The sequence below is a fragment of the Fistularia commersonii genome, chromosome 5, assembly GCF_037954325.1.
Source record: "Fistularia commersonii isolate RoL2024-O1a breed Wild chromosome 5, RoL_Fcom_v1.0, whole genome shotgun sequence".
In the NCBI taxonomy this organism is placed as follows: domain Eukaryota; kingdom Metazoa; phylum Chordata; class Actinopteri; order Syngnathiformes; family Fistulariidae; genus Fistularia; species Fistularia commersonii.
In genome coordinates this window covers 17,373,944-17,387,255 of record NC_141288.1, presented here as the reverse complement: position 1 = coordinate 17,387,255, position 13,312 = coordinate 17,373,944, and the positions used below count along the sequence as shown (strand labels likewise).

The window sequence follows — 13,312 nt, the reverse complement described above, 5'->3', positions numbered from 1 at the left end:
CAAGCAGGTTGGATGGGGTGGAGGTTGCAGAGATGAAGATGTTGACCTTCTCTTTGGGATCAACCAGGACAGATAGAACCAAGAATGAGTCTATCAGAGGGACGGGACATGTTAGATGTTCTGGAGAGAAGGTCAGAGAAGCCAGACTGAGACGGTTGGGTCATGTTCGGAGGAGGAATAGTGAATATATTGGTTTATAGATGTTGGAATTGGAGGTCTAGAGGAAGACCAAAGAGCAGACTTTTAGATATTATAAGAGAGGATATGAAGTTAGTTGGTGTGAGAGAGGAAGATGCAGAGATGGAGAAGGTTGATCCGCTGTGCTGACCTCTGAAGGGAAAAGCCCAGAGGCAAAGATGTCCATCAATTAAGGCCACATAACAAAGTGGTTGATCGACACTAGAATTGATTGGATATCTGATATGTATGATAGTAATCATATTCATAATACGACTCATATTTACACCATTTAAAGTGTCATCAAATCCAATCCCATCTGTAAGTTTATCCATATGCATGTCATTTATTAGCCACGGTGACATATGCGCCGCTTTTGTATTTCCCTTAATCGGTCAGAAATTGAGAAGGAGGTAAAACAGATGTGTTGCGTGTTTGTCTCGCACATCATGCATTTTGACAAGCTCATTAAAATAAACCAAGCATATGCCCCCCCCCCCCCACCCCCACCCCTTTGGTATTATTCAGATTAAAAATCTGTGCTGGTCTGCTTTGGCCACTCACAGGAAGTGTCTGTAGTGCCACCACGGCAAGAAGTGGTGCCACTCGAGGGGGAAGAACAATTGTATGAAGTGAGTGGGGTTGAAACGTGTTTTAAACAGGCGGGCGTACGAGCCCCTCCGGAAATCTCTGTTCCGTGCAACGCTTCATCTCTCCTTGATTATTTAGATATCTCAGGGACCACATCTGCAAAATTGTAATCTGATAAAAAAAAAATAAAAAAAAACAAGAAGAAAATTACATATTCATGCAGGTGAGACTGAAATCTCCCAAGAGGATAATTAATTGTCTCATCCCAGTGCTACTGGGTTATGTAATGCGCGCAAGTTAGCTTAGAAACCACACACACACACACATGCACGTAGCGACGATGACATTACATTACATTACATTACATTGCATTACATTACATTACATTACATTTGGCAGACGCTTTTATCCAAAGCGACTTACAATAGAGGACATAAGGACTGCAAAACACTTGCAAATACAAGATGCACAGGAAATATTCAGACCAGTAAGCTGGGGTTAGGTTTTTTTTTTTTTTTTTTAAGACAAAAACGTACTCATACGTACACACACACACACTGCATAGCCTAACTTGGTGCCTAACCTGATCTGGGGCAGCTCAAGCATCAGCGCAGTAAATAGTCCTGAAATAGTCCTGACATCTTGGAATGCGGTTTGGCACATTGACATATATCTCGAGTTTGATTTGAAACAAGTATGGTTTCGTCCAGGCGTTCACACGGACGCTTTTCCGACTCGGTCGATTTAACATGAATCATTAATAACGCGGTCGGGGGGGAAAAAAAAAATAAACGTTTACGTTATGTGACAGCCAAGTGTCGGGAACGGGTCAGTCGCTGGTAACCGACCGAACACTTCTCTTCACGTGACAGTGCGCTCGCACTGTCAGGAAAATTTGGGAATTTCGGTGACTTAGCAGCTGAAGGATGACACCGCTTTGGCGCGCCACCATAAATCCTTAACCCGTGGCAAATACCGATTTAAGTTTCACATTTAGCATCTATCACCAAAGACAGCGTTGACATGATACGAGCTGCCCTTTTTTTTTTTTTTTTTCATTCGTCGAGCAGCAATTTCAGTAAAGTAATAACTTTTCCGACACGTCTCCCGCTCTGAAAGCTCCCCGTCCCGCGGCGCTTAGGTTGCTATCTCCGCGCTAACAAAGGAGGTGAAAAGATCCTGGCGGCTGGCAGGGAGGAAGGCCAAATGAAAGCCGTTCCTCCCGGGTGAATCCGCCAGCTTTTGTATTTGCCGCCGATCAAAGCTCTGTGCTTTTGCTGCACGTGTGCGTGTGTTTGTTTTTTTTTTCCCTTCCAAGCCGAGTCCCGTTCAAGGCCTTCGTCGCTCCCACATCGACCTCCCTCTTTTCCGACCTCCGTCCGTTCCCTCTTTTTAAAATGCACGATGCCGTATCCCGGCGTTCCTCGCTCGACCTCAGAAATCACCTTTTCGCAGGATCGCGAGGTTTGCGGACGAGTGAACACACACTCGCTTAATCTGCCTTCCGACTCACATCCGGGCTGTCAGACACCTCTGCCGTCACACTCATGAGCCTGTGTGTGTGTGTGTGTTTGTTCCTGCATGAGTGCTTCCTATATGCATAAACACGTCTTTGCGGTTTGGATTTTCTTAGCATACAAGATTCCTGCGCTGGAAACCGCGTTCACCAACTCGCCGCCCCGAATCCACGAGGCTCTCGCAGTTTCTTTGCATGACACGGACGCGATGTAGCCATTTTTCACCACCGCAGAGAAAGATAAATGCTCGAGGCCTTTGATTCGGAACATTGCGTGGAGCCGGCCAGCAGAAAACATAGTTCAGCTGGTTTTGGTCTGGGTAGGAATGTTTTAGTCACATCGCTGTAATAAAGGGCACTTTTGGTTTGGCTTGATACACTTCTGACAGTGTTATGGTTATTGGACAGTGAAGATGCTGAGCCTGAGGAAAGAGAAAGCGAAGAGGTATTATTTTGTTGTGATTTTATTTATTTTTTTGTTTGTTTAAACTCTCTACCTTCCAAGTTTTTTGAGAAATATCCAGAAACTGTTTTTCTTGCTGTTTTGAATTCATCCTTGTTAGTCTAATTAGTTCTTAATTGGTATTCAACCTTCCAGATATGTGTGTGCATACTTGTCATGTGCATGTTTCATAATGTTCACACGTATATTCCCACACAACAATTAGATATGCATGAACCTTACAACTGGCAGAAGTGGAGGCCGGTGGAGCACCACCAGTTGCCGTGGTGTCAAATTAGCATATTAATGATATAAATGCTGTATAATTAACATGTGGGAGTGGATTATGCGCGTGAATCATTGTCAGATCGCGTACAAAGAAGACAGGGCCGGGCTAATGAGGGTAAAAAGCACATTAACTTGCTCTTTGAATGCAATTTGCCATGTTATTTAATGCAAAAAGTGGATAAAAGCTGTGGGCTCTTTTGACGATCCGCATCGGCGTCATGCTTCTTAAGTTTTTTTTTTTTTTTTTTTAAGCTTAACGGTGAAATCTCTATAATCCCTCCGTAAAATGGAATCACGCGCTAATTGAATAATGAGCTTGTTTGTTTGTTTTTTTTTTATCTTCCCAAATGCCGTACCACCTGGCTCAATCGGTCGACGCTATTTGAAAGCTATTTGCACAGTTTTTGAAGGCGGAGAGGGCGGTATTCCGTCCTCCTCGCAGCCCACGGCCGCGTCTGTTCTTACCAGGAGCTCAAGACGCTCGGACCGGCAAACCAAATCTAACACGGTTTGACGTTCCTCCGCTCCCGAGTGGAAAGCCCACATCATACCGGTCTAATTAGAGCCCGTCGAACATGTTTGCAAGCTAGCCGAAGCGAGACGTCGCAGTGGATTAAAGCGAGGTTAAAGTACACGGAGAGGTCGAGGCGCGTCTCAAAGGTCACGCGCGTCTAATCAGTTTGATCCCGTTTGGACGTCGGGTCAGAAATAATTCTGGTTCTCATTATTGATGAATCCATTAATTGCTTTCTCTCCCGACGTTTTCGACAAATGGCAAAGGTGACTTCTTCAGTTCGCTCGCGCTGCATCGCGATGCGGATTTGCGGAGGAGAGGGGGGAGATGGAGGGATGACCCGAGGGATTCGGTCCGAGGAATTCGGGAGGATTATGGTTCATTTTGAGCGGCCAGGAAAGCTGGAGCATGATACCGTATCGGCCCGTCCGGTGTTTACATGTTTAAACCCGGACCAAATTTGATGTAATCTTATTTTGTTCTCTCCGTAAACACTTTTCCCGCTGCCGGTCTCCTCATGCGATCGAAACTTCTGAACTAGAATCGGAATACTTTATCGATCCCCCGGGGGGAAATTGCTTTTCGTTGAAAGCAGCTCCTGCTCGAGTCAAGTGGGTAAGAATCAGAATAGAACTTTATATGAAAATGAACGAATAATAAAAGAAAAAGAACAGTAAAGATCAAAATAAATAAATAAAAATAATGTAAAAACACATAAAAATATATGCAACGTATATACACGTGTATTTACAAGTACACATATATGATGACATATCATAATTTTGTGTAAAAGTAGGGGTTGTTGCACAGTAATACATTTATCGCCCAGCGTTTTCACAATCGGACGCCCTTAAAAGACTCGACATCTTACACCTGCAAGGCAAAAGTTCACCCGCTTTGTAACTTTACGTCTAATTTTTAGGCGATCAAGCATCTCTGCGTTTATGACCTTCACGGGAGCGCATATCTGAAGTGACGGCCTTTTGATGGAGACCGCTGTTGACGTATAAACCCTGCGATAACCCGTTGACGCTCCTCATCAGTGTCACGCTCATGAGTCACTGAATTTCACGTCGGCCTCCGCGTCGGCGGATTCTTTTCCATTCCCCGGTTTTATGATTTTGATCGTTTTCACACGAGAAAACTCTCCATCGACGCGTTTGTGTGTGTGTGTGTGTGACTATGTGTACACGCCGCCCGCAGGACGCCATCGTCATGTAGTGTCTAGACTGGAGATAATAACCTGGTCAAGAATAACACGGATCAAGGTCACCGGTGCCGCGCCGAGTCGGTTCGGTTTGCCCTTTGACGGTCGACTGCTCATCAGCGCGCGCCAGCTGTGAAACGTTTTAAAAGGAAGACGGAAGAGGCGTTGTGTTTGTGCCCGCATTTGTGGGTCTACTTTCACTTCAGCATTCATTAGAATATTTTTCATTTTCTTTGAACTGCTACCATATGTGATGCTTTATGAGATTTGTGCTGTTATTTGGATTTAACGTTGATATCCCTGCTCTTCTACTGTGAACCAGCCATGCGGTTGAAGATGTAGGAAAAAGAAAATAAACACTTGAACGTATTCTGAAGCTTCTCTCTGACGTCAGCTTCTCATTAGCCGGAGAAATTACAAACTCAAGGCTTTTACCACCGCGATGAGGAAAAAGTCTGATAATTGTCACCAAAGTGAGATTTGAATACATTATTGAAGTGGATTGGAATATTAACGGCTCATTCCTTTTTTAAGTTTTTGTAAAAATGATGTTTTTTTTTTTTTGTTTTTTTAAGTTATTTCACGTTTCGCAGATTTAAAAGACGACCAAATGCTACTCCACACGAGTCAATTTTACACAATTTTTGGGGTCTATGAAGAAAATTTACTGCAACACTGTAAATGCACTCGCTCATTCCTTCAATTATTCATCATCTATACTGCTCGTACTGCAGCCAAGGTCAGGCAGGGGAGGCTGGATTCTATCCAAGCTGTTACTGGGCGAGTGGTCCGGTTCACCCTTGACTGGTCTGCGGTCGATCGCGGGGCCTCATAGAGAGACATACAGCCATTCAGCCGTTCCCACATCTGGACATATAAAGTCTCCAATGAACCACCTGCATGTTTTTGGACTGCGGGAGGAAACCCATGCAGACACGGGAACCCCTGTTGGAATTGAAGCGAGGAGCTTCTTCCTGTGAGGCAAAAGCGCTAGCCACTAGCTAATTCTGCATGGCACACTGCGTTCCCTACTTATAGATTTATCGCAAATGATTTTGGAGCGAATGCTTTCTCCGGTGTTCCCCGGCGTATCCTTCGGTAGCCGGCCTATCCAGACATTTGACAGACAGATGGACAATCGGCAGATGGCTTGTGGATAGACAGGCGTGACGCTCTTACTTCATAACATAATTAAAAAAACAAGGAGGCTCGAGACTGAATAATTTAGTTTGATGCAACTGAGAAACTTGGTTAATTCATGCATTGGGCACACAGTTGCAAGTGTGTTTGCCTCTGCACCGCGTGCACGCTCGTCACCGGGCTTTGAATGAATTTGAAAGCATCTGCAAGTTTTGACTTTCTCAGTGCCTTTGTGTGTGTGTGTGTGTGTGTGTGTGTGCGTGTGTGTGTGCGCGCAAGGGCAAACAGCCTTGAACGAATTACAAAGTCAGATGTGTTCTTACGACAAATCCCTTGTACGGATAGCGTTTTCACTGCTGGGGGGGGCGCGGGGGTAACAAGTAGACGGAGATGCTTGACATGCAGGAAGTCACATTTGCAGACAGGCGACGTTTCTCGGCGAAGACGCACTCGAATGAGCATTTTCACACGATTTCACTCTGGAGCGGCGGGACGTTTAACATGAGATGATGTGACTGCTTCACAAAATGTGATCAAATTTAGCGCTATCTTGCAAGGACCCGCTAACTTTTTTTTGTTTTTTTATTCGTTCCTTATCTTCACCGCCGGAGCCTATCCCGGCCGTCATCGGACGAGATGCGGTCACCGGTCGACCTTTCACATGTTGTATAGAGACATTCAAATATTCGCTCTGTCATTCAGAATGCTGCATGTTTTAGGACTTGGGAATTGAAGCAGAGACCTTCCTGCTGTGAAGCAGAAGCACGAGCACCTTTTTAGTCCATTACAAAAAAAAAAAAAGGGAGAATAAAGCTTGGTAATAAATCAACGCCAACGCCGATCAAATGATAGACCTTGGAAGTTTACTCGTGTTCTCAAAATAAGACGTTTGAAAGTCTGACTCTTTCGGAAAGCTGTGGCGGCTGATGCCCTGAGATAAACCGAGAGGATCGCGCGCGCGCGCTAGTCCAGTTTTAAAACCGTAGCCCGCCTGGCAACGGGTGACAAGGTCGAACCAATTTGCAAAACACAGTTCAGGCAAAATGCAGATGATTAACGTACGACGGTCTTACGTAATGGAGTCGGTGTTAATCTCACATAGTGTCTGGGAATCTTTGAATGAATGAAGGAATGGATGTAAATCAAGTGTCTCTTCGTGTGTCCACTTAGCCATGAATATCACCTCCGTGTCCACGGCGCTTGTACTCCGGACTCTGTGTGCGGCTCGGCGCGCTGTAAATTGGACGGGATTAAATCTAATCCCCTGCAGTGCGGGGATTCTCCGGGTGCCGTCTCATCAGGTACACCGTACCGGCCTTGTCGACAGGAGAAATGAAATTCTCTCCTCCGCTGGAGCAGAATCCTTCTCAGTTCTGTGCGGTGGCGGGGGGGGGGGGACGGACCGACGCGACGTGTTTCCACTGAAATTCCCAGTGAGGCCGCCTTGTGTGTTTTTTTTTTCCCCCTCTCCTCAGGGCCGGTGTGTGTCCGCCAGCGAACGCGTCTGAGTGCGCGCCGGCGTCTGGCACCGGTGTTTGAATAGGCCGCTTGTGCAAAGAACGCAGGCAGACATTTCGTTTGCGTGTCTGTGTACAGATCTGTCAGCGAGTGTGTTCCCGTGAACATCGGGGGGGGGGCAGCGGTTGACATATCTGTGGGTTTTAAGTGTGCGGGGTAATTTGGTGTGTATGTGTGTGTTAGCCTCCGGTGAATGGGACTTGGCTCTGTTTTAAATTGCCATCTGAAGTCCTGGCAACCGATGACGGCCGTTAGCAAAATGCATCATTCATTGGTTATGGTCTATCAGCAGACATCTACTGCTCCTTCAAGTCTATCCGTCCGCCTGCCTTCAGTTTTGTGTGTCTGTCAGTTTGTCGACGCATGTGAGAGGATGACACAGAACTAAAAGGCTGAGACAGAAGCCAAAAAATGTCAAGGAAGAACCGATGAAAGTTTGGCGCCGTTCAATTAAACAAAGCGAAAGTGCTTCTCGCACAGAAAAGACGAGTCGGATTTTAATAAGAGAGATGATGAATGAGGGGCGTGGAGGGAAAGGTATTACTTTTTTAAGTTTGGGAATCTCGACGTTTTAATCATTTTTTTTTTTTTTTTTTTTCCTCAAAAAAAGCACGCCGCGCGCTCTGAGAGCCTGGTTTTGTATTAAACCCAGCCGCTTCATTCCACCATCTGCTATATGCATGATATCGGCTCTTGGGTTCTTCATGCAGTTGCGAAGGAAGACTCAGGAGATAGATTTTGCAAGGAATGTTTTTTTTTTTTTTTTTTTTTTTGCAGAGGTCTCAGGTTCATGCGGGCTTTTTAAAGGCGTAGTGTCTGCAGATTGTCAAAATGATCAGCCCTCTGGGCTCATTTCAAAGAAATCCCCTCCCGCTCCCGCTCGATCGCTGGGGATTTAAAATTAGCACGGCCTTGCTCCCACATGTGCCGCTCATCTGTTTCGATTTAATTAGCGCGAGAGGAAACATACGCCACCGTTTAATTTCTGTTTAATTTTAAGCTTGACCTCTCTTTGTCCGATCTGTATTTAAGTAAACATCTTGTAGCCGCGTCGCAGCACGTGCACATCCTATTTTTACGTCTTTCTGCTCCGATTTTGCAACAAAATCCCCTTCACAGAGGTGTGAGGAAATGCAAACTGTGCTCATCTAAGGATCCCTTCCAGTATATGGTTACAATATTTAAGCGTCATCATTTCCCACAATCTCTACAGAATGAGCTGATATTTATGTAAGAGTTGTTTTTTTGCTGCATCATCTTTTGATGAAAAAGACATTTCTTGGATTTTTAACGCACCTACGCTGTTTATTGATCTCACCTCCTCTTTCTGGGTTATTTATGCTGATATTACATGAGCATGCGTGTTGTTTTATCGCTCAGCTCATGTCTCTTTTATAACTGCGCATAAACAGATTGAAACTTTGCAAAAAAAAAAAAAAAAAAGACAGAGAACTCATGTGGGTGTAATTGTGCCTCTTTTGTGTTTCCAGTGCTCGCCAGTTTCCGAGGGACCGTCCAGCATGGCCTCCCGCTCGAAATTGGAGACACGGTGCAGATTCTGGAGAAATGCGAAGGTGAATAGCGTGCGGACACAACTGTGCTTTTTTTTTTTTTTTTTTTTTTTCTCTCTATAATGGGGAAAAATTAAAAAAAGAAAAAATAAACAAGGAAGGAAAGCGTTTTGTTTTGCATGAAGCGCGACGCGAACACTCACTTCCTCTTTTCGTCAACCTTATGAAAAGAAGTTTCATGCGGGTCATCGCGACGCAGGCAAGAACGCAGACCTGCAGATTTGGGCAGCGTTTTACGGCGCAAAGGCTACTCACGCGGAGCTAATGGCTAATGTCACGCATGTTGCTGACGTGTTGTCTCGAGCGACCCCGCAGCACGGCGCACGCCAAATGAGCAGCATCATCCCGGTGACGAATGACTGTGGAAATTATTATTTGCGACTGCTTCCTGCGCCGCGTCTTGGCTGCTTTTCCCGCCTCCCTGCCCACGCCGAGTCTGTTTTTCTCCTCCGCTTCACTTACTCTCGCCGTCTCTCTCTCTCTCTTTCTCTCTCTCGGTAGCTTAATGCACTTCCAGACCGACAAATAATCTTTAGAGATTCAGCCATTTAAAGTAAATGACACTAAACAGCAATTTCTTCTAAGACACCTCATTGGAAATGGTAAGTTATTAAGAGGAAGAAGACACTTGCTCAGCGTCCGAAGCTTGCGAGGCTTACTTCCTCTGGAGGTCTTGACACACATGGTGTCTCGTTCCATGTCGCGAGGCAGCAACACACACACACACACACACACACACGGGTTGAATAAGTCAGCCAGTCGTGCAGCCAGCCAAAGGGATGTGATATTGCAGTTAAAGACTCAGAGGAAGTAGACAATAGCACAGCCAGCGGAAATCTTCGCCCCTGAAGGGAGGAACAGAATCGAAATCCTGCCGGCAGCGTGGAGGCTGAGAGGCGGGCCTGCTGAAAGCGGAGGAGACAAGCTAATGGCCTCACGTTGATACTGTTGACACTTTCAAGAGATAGCGGCTTAAAAAGTTTAAAGCGTCCCCGCCGGATAAGCGTCTCCCGGCCGGCGGGCGCGGCTCCTCGCCGATCGATTTCTGGCTCGGTCTCGCCTTTAAGATTTCATCCCAAGAGCCCGACAGATCGCGTTCGTCCAGCGCACAGGAAATGAACAAGTGCCACGTAATCTGGATCGCGTGTCGTTGAGCAGTTATGATGTTAAAAATAAAAACGCTGGATGAGCGGAACCGGACGTAAAGGCTTTTTTATATATGAACCGTTCCCATGTCAACTGTATCATGTGCAAATGCGTTCATATCAGGGTATGAATAGATCGGACCTTCCGGCGGCGTGAAGACACCATCGTAGTCCGACCCGACCCGAAGTGGTTTCACTTCCCCTCATCTTCAGTGATTCACTGCAAAACCAAAGCGGGAATCGAAATCTGGCATCCTCCCGCAGAGGCTGAAGGAATAGCCAATACAGTTTCTAAATTGTGTTTGCTGCAATGTGATTGGCCCAGGCTGATGGATTAAGGCTTTTATTTCTTTAACCTCAAGTTAACCCCGCTGACAATTAGAAAAATAGTTTGTCTGAAAATTAAATAGACCCCGACTGACTGCAGGCCGTATTCTTTTCTTCTGTGTCAGACCCGCACTGTTCCTTCTCCAACAGGAGAAACACAGGGGGACATGAAACTTGCAACGGCGTGCAGTAATTTAGCTGGCGAGTAATATGTGGTCACTGACTTGTGAAAAAAAAAATCATTTTAATTTTTTTTTTTTCTTTTAGCATTGTCCAAATGAGACTTTGGAACATCGTCATCACCTTAGATGAACTCCAAACATTTTGACCTGTGAAATAGTAGATGAATGACAGGCCACACCTTAGCTATTTTGCCTATGAGAAAATTGGAATCCGTGATGAACAAATTAATTAAATCTGCCAATTTGAACGCTTGGTGAGGGAGTCTGATCCCTGCGGGGGGGGGGGGGGTCCGGATAATCCTTCACAATCACACGGGGGGGCGAAATGCGAAAGGAGATTTAATTTGTTTTTATCACAGCTGATACAAATTCTTCCACGTTTGCTCCTAATTTCGATCTAAGTCTGCCCTGAATACGGCGTTTCATAAATCCAGTTTGATTTGAAGGTTCTCATTTCTCATTGTCAGTTTCGGTGTTTACACAAAACTGTGACTGGACAAAGATGTAGTGAATTCTCCGGGCCCGGTTGGAGCTGGGTTTATTTGTTCTCAAACAAACGCACACACACACACACACACATACATGCAAACACATGAACAAACACATCTTTCTTGTCGCCTATTTATTAAATGTGAAATATTCCCTCGCCCTCAGCGTGCCGCAGTCTATACCGGATATAAATACACAAGGGTGTGATATTCCGGGTGGCATGCTAATCATTGAAATGATGCTCTGTCTCTGCAGGCTGGTACCGAGGGTTCATCCTGAAGAATCCAAATGTCAAGGTGGGTGATCGTCGCCGCGCTCGCGCGTCCGTGTTCGGCTCGTCCTCACCTGATTATGTTGAATTGAATGGAACTAATTTGCGGGGCCTCGATCGATTTTCACGCCCTGATGGAGTTTTTAATTGAACCGTGAGTGAGACAAAGCACAAAAATGTCATGTTTAAAAGCCTCCTCCAGGCCTGTTGGTGTACGCTGCGGCAATCAGTCGCACGCCTGCCGGCTGCGGGTTTTATCGGCGGGAATTTTTATCGTCATTGAAAATATTTATTCCTGCAAATCTCCTCTACTTCAATAACTTTATCTAGCGAAAGGCTCCCAAGTGCTCCTAACATGAGCTGCATGTGTGTAACCGATGGCTCTCCTTTAAAAAGCCTGGGCGGGTAACAGTCGTCGGCAACGCTCTGTATGTGTGAGTGTGTGTGTGTGTGTGTGTGTGTGTGTGTGTGTGTGTGTGTGTGTGTGTGTGTGTAGATGCCTGTATGTGTCTTCAGGCGCTCTATATATTAAAGACAAAAATTATTTAGCACCAGTCAACCGAGTAATGCCATAGGCCACTTTTGATTAAACACCATTTTTTGTCAGCACCCCCGGAATATTAATTTGTTTAAATAAATAGTCAAAACCTAAACAAAGGCTGCATTGTGAAGAAAAAGAAAACCCAACACGTTGATCCGATCTACTTGTCGATCGCAAAGGCAAAGCGGTTCGATCGCCTTTCAAAATAAACTCTACCCCACATCGTAAAAAAAACGATTGATCCGCAAGCCACAGAATTCAACCGTACAGGTAGCGTGGAGAGATCGCATGTCATTAAAAATAATTATTAGCCTATCATCCATCCCCACTGCGGCGCTGACGCGCTTGACTGACATCCAGTACAGCCAATCAGAGATCTCAATCTAAATACCATTCCAACACGACTGATGGACATTTGGAAGTGTGTGTGAGGCTGGGTATGGAGGATGGCAAGAATGGCAGTGAATGAACAGAATTGTATCGTACCATACATGTTCATGCGCTTATGCAAGGGAAATAATACATATTTTGAATATTAAGTATACTTGGTGTATATATATATATATATATATATATATATATATATATATATGTACACACACACACACATATATATATGTACATATACACACATGGACTATAGAGCACACCTTTATATAGGCTGCATCTACTAATTTTTACAAGAAAAAATAAATTATTCAAATTTAAGCCGCACTTGTCAACAAGCTGCAGGTGTCCCCGTTGAAACATGAGGTAATAGCATAGCAAGATCTTTCAGGAAAGATTTTTAGTTAAATAAATGATGGTAAGATCATAACACAAATGTCTTTTTTTTCAGAACAGATGCCAAACTTACGTGCGGCAGCTAGATTTCCTTCTTCGACAGCCAGAATGATCGCTTTTAACTTGGAAGCTGCATCAAATGCATTTCTGCGTGTCTTTTTCATGATGGGGGTGCGTGCAATTAGCACAAAATGGCTGATCTTGAGAATTATCGTAAACGTGGGTGGGTTCGCCCAAACAGTTTCATTTCTCCATTTGACCACTGTGACGAAAGAAGCTATTGAAATTACTCTATGAAAGTCCATAAATTAGCCGTATCATTTTAAAACTCCAGTTCTCAATGCGTGAAAAAGTAGCAGCTTATATGCCGGAATTTACGATATACGTATACGTACGGTATACATATATATAAATCCTTTTTATCGCTGGCTTATAATTTTCACTTGGTCATTTTAAGATAGCTCGCAAGCCAAAAAAGTGGGCACCAATGCTTTAAAACAGTTCTTTGTAATATTCTTTGATACAATGAGATAAACTGCAGCCATCCAAACACCAAAGATGCTAACAAATGTTAGCTTCCAGAACTGCTTCGCTGGGAATGATCCTTGAA

The 13,312-nt window shown here is 44.8% G+C and overlaps 1 protein-coding gene across 7 annotated transcripts in view; it reads left to right on the top strand.

Annotated features, from left to right (window-relative positions):
- Positions 1 to 13,312, top strand: part of dock4b (dedicator of cytokinesis 4b) — a 128,778-nt gene that overhangs the window by 27,358 nt on the left and 88,108 nt on the right. For all 7 annotated transcript variants that reach the window (XM_086147071.1, XM_086147070.1, XM_086147068.1 and 4 more), the window contains exons 2-3: positions 8,884 to 8,967; positions 11,363 to 11,403. In XM_086147071.1, the coding sequence (XP_086003197.1) occupies positions 8,884 to 8,967; positions 11,363 to 11,403 (125 nt within the window). The remainder of the gene's footprint in view (positions 1 to 8,883; positions 8,968 to 11,362; positions 11,404 to 13,312) is intronic.